Genomic DNA, 19,576 nt, shown 5'->3' on the forward strand with positions numbered 1-19,576 from the left:
AGGCCTCCTTGTGACTAATTTGAAATTTATACCTTATATAATTATTGTGATATAGGCCTACATGTAAGTAAATTTTCCTAAATATATTCAAATCAACAAAGATAGGTCTAAGACCGTTTCTTTAAGCCCAGTGGTCAGATGATGATGATATTTCATATTATTAGAAATAATACATTTATGAATCCCGTTTTCTTTATTAAAATAAGTCTTTGTTTTTAGGAGTCTTACAGGTATGAGTTATCTTAAAGGGTTTGCGTTTTCTGTTAACGGTAGGTCAAAGTCTTTTTAAAATTGGAGGATTTTGTAATATATATATATATATATATATATATATATATATATATATATATATATATATACATATATATATAAATATATATATATATACACACACACACACACACACATATATATATATATATATATATATATATATATATATATATATATATATATATATATATATATATATATATATATATATATATATATTATTAAGAATTTATAACATTTAAAAAGTAAACTATCTCTTAGTATTCTATAAGTTTCATAGTTCAATAAACTGTAAAACATATTTAATATAAAGGGGATAATTTATTTGAAGTATATATATATATATATATATATATATATATATATATATATATATATATATATATATATATATATATACATATATATATATATACATATATATATATATATATATATATATATATATATATATATATATATATATATATATATATATATATATATTATTACTTGCTAAGCTACAACCCTAGTTGGAAAAGCAGGATGCTATAAGCCTAGGGGCCCCAACATGGAAAATAGCCCAGTGGGAAGAGGAAACAGGGGAAAATAAAATATTTTAAGAACAGTAACAACATTAAAATAAATATTTCTTAAATAAACTATAAAACCACTTTAACAAAACAAGAGGAAGAGAAATAAGATTGAATAGTGTGCCCGAGTGTACCCTTAAGCAAGATATCTCTAACCCAACAGACAGTGAAAGACCATGGTACAGAAGCTATGACACTACCCAAGACTAGAGAACAATGGTTAGATTTTGGAGTGTCCTTCTCCTAGAAGAGGTGCTTACCATAGCTAAAGAGTCTCTTCTACCCGTACCAAGAGGAAAGAGGCCACTGAACAATTACAGTGTAGTAGATAACCCTAGGATTAAGTGATATTAGAAGAACTGAGGAATCTCATGTATAGAGTTAAAAGAGGGTCAATGGAGTGGGTTTTCTTGATACAAATCTTGCAGGTAACGTAGAAGAATTTTGTAGTAATAGTGATAGAATTTCAGGGTAAATTATCAAGCTAAATAAGAAGTATAAAATGAAGATCATTCAAATGTATGCATCAACAACACTTAATACAGATGAAGAAATAAAATTTTTTATAGATCTGGAGATATCTATGAAAAAAAAAGACTCACTTTACATTTATTTTAGGTGATTTCATAAAGCCAGCAAAAGGAAACCAGGCCGATATTCAACAATTACAAAGCAGATAAGACAGCTTCAGAGAAGCGCTGGTCTCTGAGTGAAGGGAGTTTCATGAAGCTGATACGATAGAGGAATGTTGGTCTTCTTTCTCGGAAAAGCTGACTGAAGTATGAAACCGCTACGTACCACGCAAGAGTGGGGTACCACATAGGCGGAAACCGATCTGGATGAACAACACTGCATTGAAGAAAATAAAAACTAAGCGTCAAAGATGGCGAAGTTTCTTGGAAACCAAAACAGGTAAAAAATACCTTGAGTATACAAAGGCAAGAAATCAGGTAAGGCTGGCATCACGAAAAGCAAAAAGATTATTTGAAAAGCAGATGGCCAAAGAGGTGAAAATAAACCCCAAATCGTTCTGGGCATATGTGAACTCTCAGCTGAAAACAAAGTCTGCTATACCAGATCTGGACAAAGAAGATGGTCTCAGAACTCAGTCTGAGGTGGAGAAGGTAGAAACGTTGAACCTACAGTTCAAGAAGGTATTCACCAAGGAAGATATCTCGCATATCCCAACACCTAAAAGCCGTCTTTTTGATAGAGTACTTCAGGACATCAAGGTGGATCCTGAAGATGTATTAGACCATCTGAAAGTACTGAAAACCAACAAAGCATCAGGGCCAGATGAGATACATCCCAAACTGTTCTGTGAAGCTAAGAATCAGTTAGCAGTGCCATTAGCAATCATTTTCAATAGATCACTCAGTGAAAGCAATGAAAGCTGAATGGAAAAGAGCATATGTATCTCCCATTTTCAAGAAAGGCAGCTGACACCTACCATCAAACTATCGACCTGTCAAGTTTAACATCTGTAGTATGTAAAATCCTAGAGTTAATTGTTCGGGTCAAAATCATGGACCACACGGACAGAAACAATTTATTTACTAAAGATCAGCATGGGTTCATAAGTGGCAGGTCTACTACCACTCAGCTACTAGAATCCCTATAAGAATGGACAATACTCCTTGAAGAAAATGAGGGAATTAATGTGCTTTCCTGTGACTTTCAGAAAGCTTTTGACTCGGTTCCCCATCAACGGTTACTCGCAAAAGTCAAGAGCTATGGCACCGAAGGCGATACAGTAGAGTGAATTGAATCACTCCTACTTGATAGACAGCAATGAGTAGTGCTAAATGAGTCCAAGGCTTCTTGGGTGGGCGTAACCAGCGGTATACCACAGGGCTCAGTCCGTGGGCCGCTCCTGTTTGTGATCTTCCTAAATGATGTCACAGAAGCTGTTACTTGCGCCATTAAAATTTATGCAGATGACACAAATATTTATAGCAAGATTGACTCTGATACAGACCACCTTCAGTTCCAGCAAATCATAGACAATCTACTACAGTAGTCGCAGCAGTGGTAATTAGTGTTTCACCCAGAAAAATGCCACATACTACATCTCGGCAGGGGACAGGCACAGGAGCAGGAGTACACGATGGGCACAACTCCTTAAGCAACCACCGAGGTTGAAAAAGATTTAGGAGTACATATTGATTCTAGTTTGTTTTTCCAGACCCACAGCCTCAAAACTGCAGCTGCAGCTAACAACTTAATTGGCATATGCCATTGGTCTTTCACATATATGGACTGCAACATGTTCCTGTCTCTCTATAAGGGGCTGATTCGTCCAAAGCTGGAATACGCTACCTCAGTGTGGTCACCATGGTATGTGCGGGACATCGATACCATAGAAGCTGTGCAAAGAAGAGCGACAAAATTAGCTCCGGGCCTGCAAGACCTGTCCTATGAGGAGCGACTGAAGAATCTGGGCCTTCCAACACTGATGTTCCGTAGACTTAGAGGAGATGCCCTCCAAGTTTACAAGTATCTACATGGGGAGTACAAAGTAGACTGTGAAAAGATGCTTCCTTTAAAAAATGGCAGCAGAACCAGAGGACACTCCCTGTGTTTAGAGAAGCAGTGACAGCTGAAGAGTGCAGCAGGGTCAGTTCGATCACACTTCTTCTCCCAGCGCGTGATGAATGTTTGGAACCAGCTGCCGGAAGAAGTCATATCTGCAGAGACACTCAAAACATTCAAGGTCAGACTAGACAGACATTGGATAAGCCACCCACTCTGCTTTGATTACAAGGCCAGAGACAATGTGCATTAGGTGACTGTAATCTTGGGTATAGGCCAGTCGGTATTGTATGGTATTGTAACTTCTTCTATAAAAAGGGACATAGAGAATGGACATGGAGAAGCCCTTATGCAGAAAAAAATAATTTTATTCTCTCTCCACCCAATCTAGGACCAGGGAGGACCAGGTAATGGCTGCCGATGACTCAGCAGATAGACCTAATTTATATAAATTAGTTATATATTTATAAAGATTTTGTTTTTATAGAAAATATGCAACATAATTGAGCAATTAATTAAATGCATAGAGATATCATCATCTCCTCCTACGCCTATTGACATAAAGGAAGGCCTCAGATTTTGCCAATCGTCTCTATCTTGAGCTTTTAATTCAATACTTCTCCTTTCATCATCTCCTACTTCACGCTTCATAGTCCTCAGCCATGTAGGTCTACGTCTTCCAACTGTTCTAGTGCATGAAGATATACAGATAAAAATTAAGGAAGTACTGTGCAGAAAACAGTACCTACAAAGCTATTTCATGAACTTTCTATAATCTATAAATTTCCTAGGAGTTCTTATTACAAGTGAAATGCTGCATTATAGTGGGATAATTGATATAGAGTGACTGACCAGGATTAGTAAGGTATGCCCGTGTGAAGAAAAGTTCCAAAGGGACTGCTTACATAAGCTAATATATATATATATATATATATATATATATATATATATATATATATATATATATATATATATATATATATATATATATATATATGTGTGTGTGTGTGTGTGTGTGTGTGTGTATGAAATTATTCAAGGTAAAAGGAGGAATCAGCCTTTGAGGTGGTTCAGCCAAGTAGTGAGAATGCGTGACAAGCCTAGATGAGTGTATATTTCTCATTTGGTTTTTTGTTTTTGTTCTTTTGTTTATTGTTTTTCTTTACTTTCTATATAAAAATTCTGACAATGATTAGTTCTTAATTTATAAAACATAACTTGACCCCATTTATCCTTTTAATATGTGAAAAATCAATAAACTTAATGTTTATAACTAAATAATTAACAATTTAAATGTTTTAAGTACTATAATTAACTACAAAATTACTTAAATACTTCTACAGATTAAGTATAATCTATCAAATATCTGAGTATTTCGTTTCTAAAATATTTATCTAATATTAATTGTCTAAAATGTATATTATATTTGCAATTTTACTTTAGATATAAGATAAATTTGCCTTAATTATATCAATTGCTTCTCTTAAATTTTAAAATTCTTACTATTGCCATTTACAAACCATTTCGTAATTTCTGCCTTTATTTCTTCTATTTCTTTCATAACCTGACGTAATTATATAAATTATATTCTCTATTAACATTATTATTATCTCTGCTATCAATATATAATATGGTATTTATGTAATTTGATAAAATATATTTCTAATAATATTGTTTTGTTTGATTTTTCTTACATAATAAATCCCGAGTCTCAATATTACCATAAAGAAGAAATCATAGATATGTAAAATACTTAAACTTGTCAACAATAACATATGATCATATGTTGACTATTTACATAGTTTAATTTATATATTTTGCTTATAAATCTTTACTATTCAGAAATAATAAATTGTATTTATGTTGATATTCAATAAATTCTATCACTTAGATATTGTTTTATTATATATAAGAAGAAATTAGCCACTTAGTATGGTGTTCTTACAGATGTGATAAAAGCTATTTAACTATAAAAACAACTCGGAAATTACATTGATTGAATAATAATTGAAAATATATAAATATATGCATATATAATGCAATCTAATTCATCAAAATAAAAGATTATTCATAAAATATAAATGTACAATAAAAAATGGCGGAAGAAAATCCTAAAATATTGAAAGTAATCCCACATCTAGTTACTATATCTCACCTCTATCAAAAGCACAACTACACGAGGTAGTTGGTGCAGGTTCTTCTGTTTACAGAAAACCGCTTATTTTAGTGATTTATGAAATGTGTTAAGGAAACTGGTGATTTAAGAGTGATTTATTAAAAGCCTCAATTATTCTGGTGAGTTGAAATTTAAAGTTTATTCAATTTAAGGCCAATTTTTGGCCGAAATTAAGTGTGGCTGGGAAAGTTAATCTGGTCAAGGGTCAATTTATTTTTAGATTAAGGTGATTTTCGTATATATATTATTAATTTTATTATTATTAACTATGATAATTACTTTGAAATAATCAATTATTGGATTAATATGTTTATTTTGAAATGTTTTCGTATATATAATTGTATTTAGGTCAATAAACTTGAACGTACATATTTGCAGTACCGTGACCTTACGGTACCTTGTACCTTAAGGTACCAGGTACCCTAAGGTAGGCAGCTGATGTGGTACAGCTATGCATTAGGAATAAGAAAGCTATAATATATGTATGTATATATATATATGGGAATCTGTAATACAGTAAAACTTTACCATGTATATGTATTTATAGGGTTGTATGTATGATAGCGGCCACCTGTATGTATTATTTAATCTAACTTAGAATACGACAGTGTAAGGGGGTCACCGGTTCAATCTTAATAAACGTGTGAGGAACTGGCCGCTGATATACAAAGGCTCCTGTGTGTGGGTGAACGCTGGCTTTAACGAACAAGTAGAAATTTGCCGATGGATGCCATATATTGAATAGAAGTAATGGTAATTGTTCTTTATTAATTCTAATTTCGGTTTTATATTAAGAGACGGGAAGAGCTTTTCTACTAACAGCCTTTTCCCATAGAATAACTCACGTTTTCTTTGAAAATGACACTTATTTTCCGGTCAATTTCGGTTAAAGCACGTTACCTACTATAGGAAAACTTGTATTTTCTATTCAAAATTTTGTCCTGTCTGTAACTATAATTTTACCTAAATAAGAACCAGTTGAAGCGGGGTGCACAGTTCAGCATGTACCGCTTGCCAATACATAGCAAATTTATGTTTTTCCTCTTTCGCAAGGTTTTAAGAAATCTGTCATAAACGTTAGCGTGCCCAGCTCAACATTACCGCTTGCCAGTACACAAGGAGCTTGTTGTATTTATTTTTATTTTTTTCACAAGCGAAGCGAGCGCACGGGGAGGCAAGAACCATTAGAATTAAGGTAAAACATTTTGAATAGAAAATGAAGTTTTTCTGTAGTAAATAATATCATTTCACCAAATTTTACTCCATTTCAGTTATACCAGTTTTAGTGAGCGTCTAGTGGGGAACGAAGTAGTCGAGTTGGTTGTTCGGGGTGTATGTATGATAGCGGCCACCTGTATATATTATTATTATTATATCTATCTTAGAATACGGCATTGTAAGGGGGGTCGCGCCCCTGCGTTAGGTAAGTAGGTAAGGACTTGGCTTGTAGGTTAGGTTAGGAGTTGAAAGGTTAGGTTAGTTGACGTCCATTTTTAATCAACACTTGAGGAACTGGCCGCTGATATACAAAGGCTCCGGTTGTTTTGTTTGCGGTTGAAATGAAGGTCAAATTCGGTTAAATCACGTTATTTACAACAGGTTAACTTATATTTTCTCTTCAAAATGTTTCCCCGTCCATAAATATAATTCTACCGGTAATTGTGCGTTACTAAATGGGTCAGTACAAATGAGACAGTTCATAATGCTTATGGTGTCATGCCATCCTTTATGTACAGTAATATCACTACAGCTTAATGAGGTAAGGCGAGACCGCACATCACTTGTAAGTGATCGCCTGTCTTTGCGAAGACGGGGTACTGTACATAAGTGATCGCTTGTATTTGTGAGGACGGGGTCCTGTACTTAGGTACAGTACTCTACTGTATTTCGTATACAGTACTACAGAGTAAATACTGTACGCTGTTAGCACCGTAGTTCTTTTACAGTGGACGTATGAATACTTAACCTTTGAAAAATGTAACAGTTAAAAGTAAGGTTTTAAAAAAAAGACTATACAATTAACTTACAACAACATGAAGTTCTACTCAGAGAAACTGTTTGACGCATGATGCAATCCTCGAGTTGTAGTTTTAGCATTCATTATTGAACATGAGGTGTATATGTACGCTTACATTATTATTACTTGCTAAGCTACAACCCTAGTTGGAAAAGCGGGATGCTATAAGCCCAGGGGCCCCAACAGGAAAAATAGCCTTGTGAGGAAAGGAAACAAGGAGAAATAAAATATAAGAATAGTAACAACGTTAAAATATTTCCTAAATGAACTATAAACACTTTAACAAAACAAGAGGACGAGAAATAGGATAGAATAGTGTACCCGAGTTTACCCTCAAGCAAGAGTCAAGCAAGAGAACTCTAACCCAAGACGGTGGAAAACCATGGTACAAAGGCTATGGCACTACCCAAGACTAGAGAACAATGGATGGATTTTGGAGTGTCCTTCTCCTAGAAGAGTTGCTTACCATAGCTAAAGAATACGTAACTCGACACTAGCTGCTTAACAAACACTCGTGGGAGATGGATTCGAGATTAAGGATGCTGGTAGCGTAAGACAGAGTCAGCCAGAGAAGTGACATTGTGCTGGGAGGGAAACGACGTGAAGGTCGAGTGGTCTTCCGCCTGTTCCAACTTGGTGATGAATGGCCTTCCATGTCCGAACATCATACCATAGGGGCCAAATTTGTGATTCCATTATTACTACTACTACTAGCTAAGCTACAACCCTAGTTGGAAAAGCAGGATGCCATAAGCCCAAAGGCTCCAGCGGGGAAAATTAGCCCAATGAGGTAAAGAAACAAGGAAATAGATAAACTAAATGAAGATTAATAAATTAAAATGAAATGTTTTAATAACAATATCATTAAAAGACCTTTCAAATATAAAAGAGATATGTCTGCCTGTTCAATATAAAAACAGCTGCAAGTTTGAACTTTTGAAGTTCTACCAATCCATCCAAAGATATATGTAGGCAATTTTTATGTACCGAAGTCACACTGAAATGTGTTGTCTTAACTATTCTAAATGAGATGCCCTGTAGAAAATTGCTTGTCTATATGAAGTTGGTGTGAGTGATAAGTGATAATTATTAAATTATGACTGCTAAAACATCGGCTCATGTCGTATTGCTGTCCGTGACATTTTGGTCACAACTTCTAAAACATCGGCTCATGTCGTATTGCTGTCCGTGACATTTTGGTCACAACTTCTAAAACATCGGCTCATGTCGTATTGCTGTCCGTGACATTTTGGTCACAACTTCTAAAACATCGGCTCATGTCGTATTGCTGTCCGTGACATTTTGGTCATAACTTCTTAAACATCGGCTCATGTCGTATTACGTGACATTTTGGTCTTAGGACTCACAGGTGGTTGAAATAGAGCATTAATATGTTCCCATCGTAGAGAAATATTGTTGCTTTTAGTTGACGAAAAGGCAGCCTTCGATTTTTCAAGGAAATCCATAAGTACAGATTGTAGTGAATTAGAATAGCTCTTTAAGGAAGAAAGCTTCAAGAGTCAGGAAATAGCGAAAATAGCAATCTAGGAAGAGAAGTCCAAAATTATTTATAAACTGCAATCTAAAGTTTATTGATTTCTGCAGGGCATATGGGAAGAGCTTGCATATTTCTGCTTATTATTTGTAATTAGCCTTGGTTGTCTCGTGTAATTTTGCAATGCATATTTTTATAGGTTTCCACGGAGCTCTTAGAAGAAATCGGCAACTATATAATGTACAAGTTTACCGTACACTACTGTATATAATTTTACATTGGTTTACCATATCGTAGTGTACATATAAAGCTAGGAATGCTTAAGGTAAGTTCTGCTGTTAAATTTTTATATACAGTATACTGTATTAAGTTAATTTCATTGTTTCTTTTATTGTTTCACAACCACTTAATTTTATTTTTCAGATATATCTTGTCCGTCACAATACTCCGCAACAATGTCTCACTACAACTTCAAGAAGATCACGGTCGTGCCGAGTGCAAAGGTAATCACGTAGCTTTATACTTCGTTAACCCTTTTACCCCCAGGCTCTTTGGAAATTTCCAACCCTTAACCCCCAAGGGGTAATTTTTTCCCCAGCACATTTTGCAGTATATATTTTTTTTTAAATTGCTCTAACAGCCTTAATTTTTGTCAGAGAGAGGTCAGGTTGGTCTCATTCTCTTGGAAAATGCCTGAATTTTTTTCAAAAGGGGGTAAGGGGATGAGTTTTGTGAAACGTACCAGTACGTTCTTTGGGGGTAAAAGGGTTAATGGGGACAATTCTGAGAGCATATCGACTATCGATTATATGTATTTTCCCTAAATGAAATTGTTTACCCAATAGAAAATATACAATTATCAATGCAGGGACATGAAGTTTCAAGATAACTATGCAATTTTTTTCTTTCAGGACTTCATCGACATCATACTCTCGAAGACCCAGCGCAAAACACCGACCGTCATACACAGGCACTTCAAGATATCTCGTATACGTAGGTTTTACATGAGGAAGGTGAAGTTCACCCAGCAGAACTTCCACGATAAGCTGACGACCATTCTCAATGATTTCCCCAAACTGGAAGTAAGTTTGTTACGGTATATTCTTCGTCTCTCTCTCCCTCTCTTTCTCTCTCGTATTAGCATTCTTTCGTCTCGTGTTTGTAATATTCTCTCTCTCTCTCTCTCATCATAAAAAAATTCTGGATAGATTCTACAGTAATTCTTTTGAAAGATTGCAACTTATATCTTTTCCTCCCCGATAAAAATGGTTTGTAATATAATCATCTATTGAATAACTACTATCTATATATCTTATTTTAGCAGCTATTAAAGAGAGAAAATTGATCATACTAAGAAATTACTGTAGGAATATTTATGATTTGTCGCACCTGTTCAATCTTTACGTTCGTTAGTTGATGACAGTAACTGTCGCTGACCACCAGTACACTTTGTTTACAGGATGTACACCCATTCTATGCCGATCTGATGAACACCCTGTACAACAAAGACCACTTCAAGCTGTCGCTCGGTCAAATAAACATGGCGAAGCACCTCATCGACAAGGTGGGAAGCGACTACACCAAGCTCCTGAAGTACGGCGACAGTCTGTACCGGTGCAAGCAGCTGAAGAAGGCCGCCATGGGTCGCATGGTGACCATCATGAAGAAGCAGGGGCCGCCCCTGAAGTACTTGGAGGACGTGCGTCAGCACATGTCGAGGCTGCCTTCCATCGACCCCAACACCCGGACGTTGTTGCTGTGCGGTTGCCCCAATGCCGGTAATTTAGATTTTTTGGTTTTAATAACGGACTGTATTGACTTCTGTTTTACGTACATTACATTAACAGTTTTTGGGTTGGTTTTGTACCAAAAATAAACTCGCATCTGAAATGCTTAAAGCTTAAAAAGTAGAAAGGACACTAGCGGCTGGTACAACACACAAACATACGCTACTGGGGTCCAAGCGGTGTCAGGCAGGGCAGCCAATCGGGACTTCGGTCTAGCCCGAAGCCAAAGCAAAAAGTCCTTCCAAAAGAAGGCAACTGTGTTTATCTCATACAAGGAAAATTTTTTTTTAATAGAAGTACATCACAGTAGTTAAATTGGTTGAGGGTACACTCAGGCACATTATCTTGTTTCTGTTCCTCTTGTTTTTTTAATGTTTTTATAGTTTACTGTATATATGAAAGATTTATTTTAATGTTACTGTTCTTAAAATATTTTATTTTGATTGTTAATTACTTCAGGTTAGTTTATTTATATCTTGATTTCCTTTCCTAACTCAGCTATTTTCCCTGTTGGAGCCCTTATGCTTATAGCATCCTGTTTTTCCAACAAGGGTTGTAGCTTAGCGAGTAGTAATAATAATTTCCGTGTTTTATTCCGCAGGTAAATCCTCTTTCATCAACATGACAACCAACGCCGACGTTGAGGTGCAGCCGTACGCCTTCACCACGAAATCGCTGTACGTCGGCCACACGGATTACGAGTACCTCAGATGGCAGGTCAGTTTGAGGTTTTGGATGCTCTTACTAGTTTGGTGGGGTAGCCCAACTGTATTCTCTAGGGCCTGCCACGGCCCTCCCCTTTGATGAAGGGATTATCTAAATGGAAGACAGCCTGTGAATAGTGGTTTCTACACGCCCTTGTTAAATACAAGACACCAACAAGGTGATCGCGTGAGGGTAGTAACCTCTGCATTCCATGCTTTTATCTTTCTCTGGTATATTTGGAAGATTTATATTAGAAAAGTGTAAAGAAGGACCCTTTTCACCGGGCGTCACAGGTCTCTCCCCAGAAATAGATTTTTCCTTCGTCAAAATCCCTTTTCTGAATGGACTCTAAATCTGTAAAATAGTGTCTGGTATCCATTGTCAAATACTCCATACTTCCAGCAGTGTCTTGATTCCTGTTTTGTCTAGAATGCATAAATGGTTTTGCTGGAATTAAATGATAGATGTGAGCGAGGCAAGAGAGCGTGCTAGAAATAGGAATGAATGGCGAGCGATTGTGACGCAGTTCCGGTAGGCCCTGCTGCTGCCTCCGGTGCCTTAGATGACCGCGGAGGTAGCAGCAGTAGGGGATTCAGCATTATGAAGCTTCATCTGTGGTGGATAATGTGGTAGGGTGGGCTGTGGCACCCCTAGCAGTACCAGCCGAACTCGGTTGAGTCCCTTGTCAGGCTGAGAGGAACGTTGAGAGTAGAGGTCCCCCCCCCTTTTTTTTTTTTTTTTTTTGTTTCATTTGTTGATGTCGGCTACCCCCCAAAATTGGGGGAAGTGCCTTGGTATATGTAATGTATGTATGTATGTACTAATTTTTACTTGACAGCTCACCCTAGGTTTGAAATAGATGCTTTGAAAATGATTTTGTCAACTTTTAAGAAAAGTCAAGTCATATGATTCTAAAAGTTTTTAAGTTATAAATGGCTGGATAAGATGTATTTTATTATTTCATTTTTCATTCTATAAAGTGAAAACATACTTTATAACACAGTGTTTTTTTATTTATAGAAACTCTTTATTATTTCAGACTTCATGATTTTTTCTACTGTTCATGGTCAGAATTTTTTTTGTAATAATTTTTCTGCCATTTTCAAACAAATCTTTTCCATCTTTTAACATTATTAGTCTCCCACTCGAGTCAATATCTCCACCTATTACTATTCCTTGCGTCTTCTTCCATTAATCCCACCCCATATTACTTTTAACCCTTTTACCCCCAGGCTATTTGGAAATTTCCAACCCTTAACCCCTAGGGGGTTATTTTTTTCGCAGCACATTTTGCAGTATATTTTTTTTTAAATTGCTCTAACAGCCTTAATTTTTGTCATAGAGAGGTCAGGTTGGTCTCATTCTCTTGGAAAATGCCTGAATTTTTTCAAAAAATTATCAAAAAAATGAAAAAAAAAATTTTTATAGCATTTTTTTGCAAGGACGTACCGGTACGTCTATGGGGGTAAAGGGATGGGTTTTGTGAAACGTACCAGTACGTCCTTTGGGGGTAAAAGGGTTAAGTCTTTCCAATGTCCACTATTCCATTACAGGTCGTGGATACCCCAGGTATCCTGGACAGGCCCTTCGACGAGATGAACACAATCGAGTTGCAAGCCATCACGGCTCTCGCTCACATCCGATCCGTGGTCGTGTTCATCCTGGACATCTCGGAGACGTGCGATGTCGAAATCGAACAGCAGATGAAGATCTTCGAGAGCATTAAGCCGCTGTTTGCTAATAAGGTATTTTACAATAGGTGATGGTTTTTTATTTTTTTTTATTTTTTATTTTTTTATTGACGCTGGATTTTAGGTTACTTGATCGATATTTGTGTTTATAACTTTGATACTTCATTGCTGAACTTTAGTTATCGCTGCCAACGAAGTTGGAAGGGGGTTATGTTTTACCCTGTTTGTTTGTGAACAGCTTCCTGGCCACAATTTTAATTGTAAAGTAATGAAACTTGCAGGGATTAGCTTTTATGTAAAAAGCTGGAAATTATTAAATTTTGGAAGATCAAAGGTCAGGGTCAAGCAAAATGTCCAGTTCACGTAATCAGCCATAAGTTTGCACGTCATCACAGAGACTTCAAACTTGGTTCATATTTGAGTGTTTGAAAATCCACGTCAATTAATACATGTTAAGGTCGAAGGTCAAGGTAGAACAAAAGGTTGAGATATGGTTATTCACTTAAATTATAGTGGTTAGGTCAAAATAAAAGTGAAATGGTCTGTTAATATCATTTCAAAATAGTTAAAAAAAAATTTCTGACTTGAGCATTTTTGCTGATAAATTTTCTTTTTCTTTCATCAAATACAGTACCAAAAAACACTTGTTTGAAAAGGCACTAATATTTATATATGCTCTTTTATGACGTAAAACTAAACGCGAAATCATTCCCGCCCAGCCTCTGATCGTCGCGTGCAACAAAATCGACGTCATGAATTTGGAGCGGCTCGGAAAGGAGTACCCGGAGAAGAGGGCCATGATCGCGGCCCTGGAGAAGGAGGGCATCCCTGTCGTGGAGATGTCGACGCTCACCAAAGAGGGAGTGATGGACGTCAAGAAGGAGGTGAGTTTCATTTCCTCGTCGTGTTTTCGAGTCGCGTTTTGACTCGCATTCTTTAAACACTGAACCCCCTTATGAGAGTGTTCCTGCTTATGTTGTGCCTTCTGTGGCTAACTGTAGGTTATTGGTATTATTATTACAAGCAAAGCTACAACCCTAGTTGGAAAAGTATCTTATTGTTATTAATATTAATAGCTACGCTAAACCCTAATTGGAAAAGCATCTTTTATTGTTATTATTATTACTACTAGCTATGCTACAACCCTAGTTGGAAAAGCATCTATTATTGTTATTATTACTAGCTAAGCTACAACCATAGTTGGAAAAGCATCTATTATTGTTATTATTATTACTAGCTACGCTACAACCCTAATTGGAAAAGCATCTATTATTATTATTACTAGCTAAGCTACAACCATAGTTGGAAAAGCATCTATTATTGTTATTATTATTACTAGCTACGCTACAACCCTAATTGGAAAAGCATCTATTATTATTATTACTAGCTACGCTACAATGTTAGTTGGAAAAGCATCTATTATTATAACTAGCTATGCTACAACCCGAGTTGGAAAAGCATCTATTATTATCATTACTAGCTAAGCTACAACCCTAATTGTAAAAGCAGGAATCTGTAAGCCCTTATATTTAGCTGTACATGTTTATATCTTACTTCACCTTAGTTCCTGCTTTCTCTTTTATTTTTTTTCCCATCCCCTTTTCTTATTGCAACGTTTGCTTCTAGTTGTATATGGTTTTTGGGTCTTGTAAATCTTCTCATTCATAAAAAATTTATTCCTCTTTTGAATATGTAAGAAATAAACAAATACTATGCTTATTTTTATATAAAAATGGTATCAATGTTGATCCTGACACCATATACTTTAGCGACCAATAAAATATGATGTAGGCTTTTCAGATAACGTTTGACTGTTACCGATAATGTACACTTTATTTCCAATTATTTATCAGGCTTGCGATCGCTTGTTGGCCCACCGCGTTGACGCCAAGCTCCGCACGAGAAAGGCCGACTCCATTCTGAATCGGGTTCACGTAGCCATGCCGGCAAAGAGGGACATCAAGGAGAGAAAACCATTCATTCCTGGTATGTTTTAAGTTTGTATTTGTGTTTTTTTTTCTAATCTCAACATCCATTATAGCTTGATGTCATCATGAATATCTTTGAACATCTTTCCTAGAGCCCTCTTTTATTTGTTGCTAACATCAACACTAAAGAACTCGATACTTATCCTGGATAGACGCCATCTCCATATCTTCAGGGGTACCTCCCTTAACATTCACTGCACATGAAGAGTTGAGATAGAACATTATCACAATCATTTATTTTCAAGTCTACGTTCGACCCGCATCATCTCACGCTTAATTTCCATCCTGCAGAGGCCGTTATTAAAGCCCGAGAGATGAAGGACAGCGAGGAGCCGAAACCACTGAAGAGATTGGAGAGGGACCTGGAAGAGGAACTCGTGGAGGACTACACTCTAGATTTGAACAAGAACAAGGACTTGGAAAACGACGAGTGGAAGTACGACGTGATCCCCCACATCTGGAATGGGCACAACATCGCCGACTTCATCGACCCGGAAATATTCTCGGTAAGTAGATGGTCACCGCCGTGTGTCCTAAGCCAAGAGTTGTTAAGAAGGCTTAAACCCCTATTAACCCTTTTACCCCCAGGCTCTTTGGAAATTTCCAACCCTTAACCCCCAAGGGGTTATTTTTTCCCCAGCACATTTTGCAGTATATATTTTTTAAATTGCTCTAACAGCCTTAATTTTTGTCATAGAGAGGTCAGGTTGGTCTCATTCTCTTGGAAAATGCCAGAATTTTTTCAAAAAATTATCAAAAATATGAAAAAAAAAATTATCATTTTTTTGCAAGGACGTACCGTTACGTCCATGGGGGTAAAGGGATGAGTTTTTTTAAACGTACCAGTACGTCCTTTGGGGGTAAAAGGGTTAAGATTCCATCATTGGCTAAATACAATGTATATAACCAAGTACTGCCCTGGTTTTGATAGCCAACTCATCCGTATGATGGGCTGTTATATAGCATGGAGTCATCTCCTTTACGGGACCAATGAAAATGGCATATTCCTGTGATGATGATAAACCAAACAGTTAGGTTCCATGGTGACCTGATACCCACCCATAAGTGTCTTCCTATTTTCAATTACGAAAGGTTGTACTGTATACGAGTAGACTAAAAGGTAATTTCTGTTTTTCATAGCTAAAAGAAACATTCTTTTAAAGGTAAATTTCCCATACCAACACTTCATTCAGTCCTTAGCTGAAGGTCAAGAGTGTGAAGTTATGTCATGAGATAGTGCAAGGGTACCTAACTGTCGTTAGCTACCTCGTTATCAATTTCGATGTATAATTAGGAAAAGCAGAAATTACTTTGATATATTTTTTTAATTTGTTGAAATTGTTACAATTATTCAACCCAATCGATAACTTTTTTTATTTACATCGCAGAAGTTGGAAAAGCTTGAAGCAGAGGAAGAAGAAAGGTTGAAGAACGGCTACTACGACCTGGACATCCGTTCTGACACAGAGATGGAAAAGGAGATCGGGGACCTGGCTAAGCGAATCAAGGAGAAGAGGATCATCAACGCCATCTGCCGCAGAGTCGACAGGCGCAAAGAGAAGAGGGAGTTCTCCCGTGCCTCCAGGAAGCGCGAGAGGTCCGTGTCTCGCCTGCGATCAGAGTTTGAAGAGCTGGGCGTGGACATGTCTGATGTTAGAGGAGCACACTTCACCAGGACGAAGAGCTCCTCAAGACCTCCTCTGAAGAAGGCGCGCACGGAAAGCTTGGCCCGGTCAAGGTCGGCCTCGAGAACGCCGCGCGATCAGTCCGGAGTGAGAGACGTAGAGGTGAGGATACTGATGAAAGATTTTTTTCTTGTCATTTTCTTTAATATTATGTATTCGTACATAGTTATCCATCGTTCGTTAGATATAAGATGGCATTTATATCGATTTATAGCTGCAAATTTATATCTTCATCCTTTTTTTATTTCCACAGATGGCATCGAAGATGAAGAAGATCGGCGAGAAATCCAGGTCCACGATCACGAAGTCCGGTAAAGTTTCGGAAAGCGACCGACGCATCGTCGACCTGAAGCCTAAGCATCTGTTTGCCGGGAAGAGGCCTCTCGGCAAAACCAGTCGAAGATAATGGGCTAAGATTCATTTATTTTGTAATTGGGTCATTTCCAGTTGTTGCCATATGGTTGATAAATTCGGCAGCAGAAAACACATGCGTATATTGTACTGTATTAAGAAAGGGGTTTGTATGAACTTTACATGTAACGAATTCCGTTTAGATAATTGGAAGAAAACATTGAGAAATTTGTCAATTGATTTTTCGTGGACTTTAATATTTGATGGAGACGTCTTTAAGTTCGTTGTATTTTCAAGTGTACGTTTTGAGTTCGACGTTCAAGAATCAAATGTACCATGAAATATATGATTCTTGATTTCATATAATTTTACTCCTTGCAGATATTGTGTAAAATCTTAGGAGGTTTTATTGTTATTATTATGATTACTGAAGTACATTTGGAAGTATGAAATGTATTTAAAATTCATTGGAAAGTAGGATTTTTGGTTTTGCTCATTCTATAATATTTAAGTCATTTCATTGACGGGTTTATACAAGAATTGATAAATTGTTTTCAATTGTGCTTTATGCATGCACAAATATTGACGACTTCCTAACCATACTATATTATGAAACCAGTTTATGGAATATTAAGACTTCAGACGTTCGTGTGACCAAGTATTTGTTGACGGGACCTTGCACACTTTCGAGCTGTTCTTCAAACGGCAAGCTTTTATTTTACTCGTGAAATATATCGGTCTGCCTTAGGAAATCTTTTTGTTAATAGGAGCCGTAAGAATTCCTACAATGTTTTGGAACATCTTCAGAGAAACCAGAGCAGCCGTATATGCAATGCAGGATTCGAAAGATCTTGCATAATTGGATAAAGCCTGTCTGTGCTAGATGTAACAGCGAGGGGCACTTGTAATTAATTTACAATGAATAAATTGTATAATATTCATAATCTTGTGTTTACTTTGCTTCTTATCATTTGTGATATTTTTAATGTTGGGATTATTTTATACTTCTGGCTATTCTTTTACTTAGATTTAAAGAGATACCATCCACTGTATTTTAAAAAGTCTACAGTTAATTCCAACAGTCCTGCCTTTTCTTTCCGAGTCTCGATACTAGACAGGACTGTCTGTATGAATTTTAATCTGGCTGTGACAAGAAAAAGGAGTCTAACTTAGTGTTATATATTCTGCCTTTTAATAAGATTGACGTTTGGCCCAGACTTATTCGTTACAATGTTTGGGTTAGCCATATCAGTTATCGGTGCTATTATAGTATGCTATCTACCACCCCTTTCTGACTGTAGTATGATACCTACCATCAGTCCCTAATGATACGATCTACTTGCTAATCCGCCTCTAATAAGGAGGATCATTACTGACTTGATAACCTAACCTAACCTAACCTAACCTACAAACTGCTTATAATTATGTACCCATGTTGTCCTTCCAATAAATATTATTAAACTATCATTAAAGTCCAATGAGGATAACATACTTGTGGTAAGTAATCTGTTTGATAATCCTCATCAAACAGGAGGATTAACAATGACGGTAGATAACATACTTTAAGGTAGATACCATACTATAGTAGAAATTCGACGGTAGATAGCATACTATAATAGCACCCACTTATCTTAATGGGTGTTAAAATATACTTGACCATACTGTCGGCTATATTTGAGAGACTTGACTTTGAATTCTATACGAGGTTGTCAGGATTATACTTATGACCAATGGTTGTTATAAGTGAAAAAACATTTGCAGTTTTCAGCTGACTTAGTAATAAATGTAAAAAGGAATCGTAGATTAAGAAAATATAAGAAATGGGACAATAGTAATTGTAGGTCGCATTGTATACAGTATATGAATTATAGCTATATCTTGTAGTGTGAGCCAACAAGTCTACAGAAGAAGGTGCTAATATAAATGAAATTAAAGAAAATATAAAGGAATATACAAACATCAGTTCATATTAATGAAATTAAAGAAAATACTCTAGAACATGCAAACATCAGTTGAAAAAAAATATAAATGCCAGAAAAAAATTAAGAAGATACTGATGGAAAAAAGGTAGCAAGTCCCCTAGATAAGAATCTTCAAAGACAAGATCCAGTGAGCTTAAAAACATTTTTTTTTTCAATAAGTACAAATAATAGATAAGATTTTTCAAAGATAAGATCCTGTGGCTTAAAATTTTTTTTTTTTTAATAAGTACATATTGGAGTGCCAATTAATTTACTTCTTGAAGTACAGTACTTAATTTTATCAAAATACTGAAGGACTTCATGATATATGTACAGTTTTATC

General features: G+C 36.2%; 1 protein-coding gene across 1 annotated transcript; it reads left to right on the forward strand.

Annotated features, from left to right (window-relative positions):
• Positions 1 to 5,536: 5,536 nt before the first annotated feature.
• On the forward strand, positions 5,537 to 18,216 carry Non1 (nucleolar GTP-binding protein 1). Its single transcript, XM_068357495.1, has 11 exons — positions 5,537 to 5,672; positions 9,489 to 9,568; positions 9,977 to 10,147; positions 10,525 to 10,843; positions 11,454 to 11,569; positions 13,111 to 13,302; positions 13,968 to 14,132; positions 15,102 to 15,234; positions 15,528 to 15,742; positions 16,625 to 17,023; positions 17,175 to 18,216. Exons 2-11 carry the CDS (start codon positions 9,521 to 9,523, stop codon positions 17,325 to 17,327), a joined length of 1,911 nt encoding a protein of 636 aa, XP_068213596.1. The 5' UTR covers positions 5,537 to 5,672; positions 9,489 to 9,520; the 3' UTR covers positions 17,328 to 18,216.
• The last annotated feature ends 1,360 nt before the right edge of the window (positions 18,217 to 19,576 follow it).

This window comes from Palaemon carinicauda, chromosome 34 (genome assembly GCF_036898095.1).
Source record: "Palaemon carinicauda isolate YSFRI2023 chromosome 34, ASM3689809v2, whole genome shotgun sequence".
Lineage (NCBI taxonomy): Eukaryota > Metazoa > Arthropoda > Malacostraca > Decapoda > Palaemonidae > Palaemon > Palaemon carinicauda.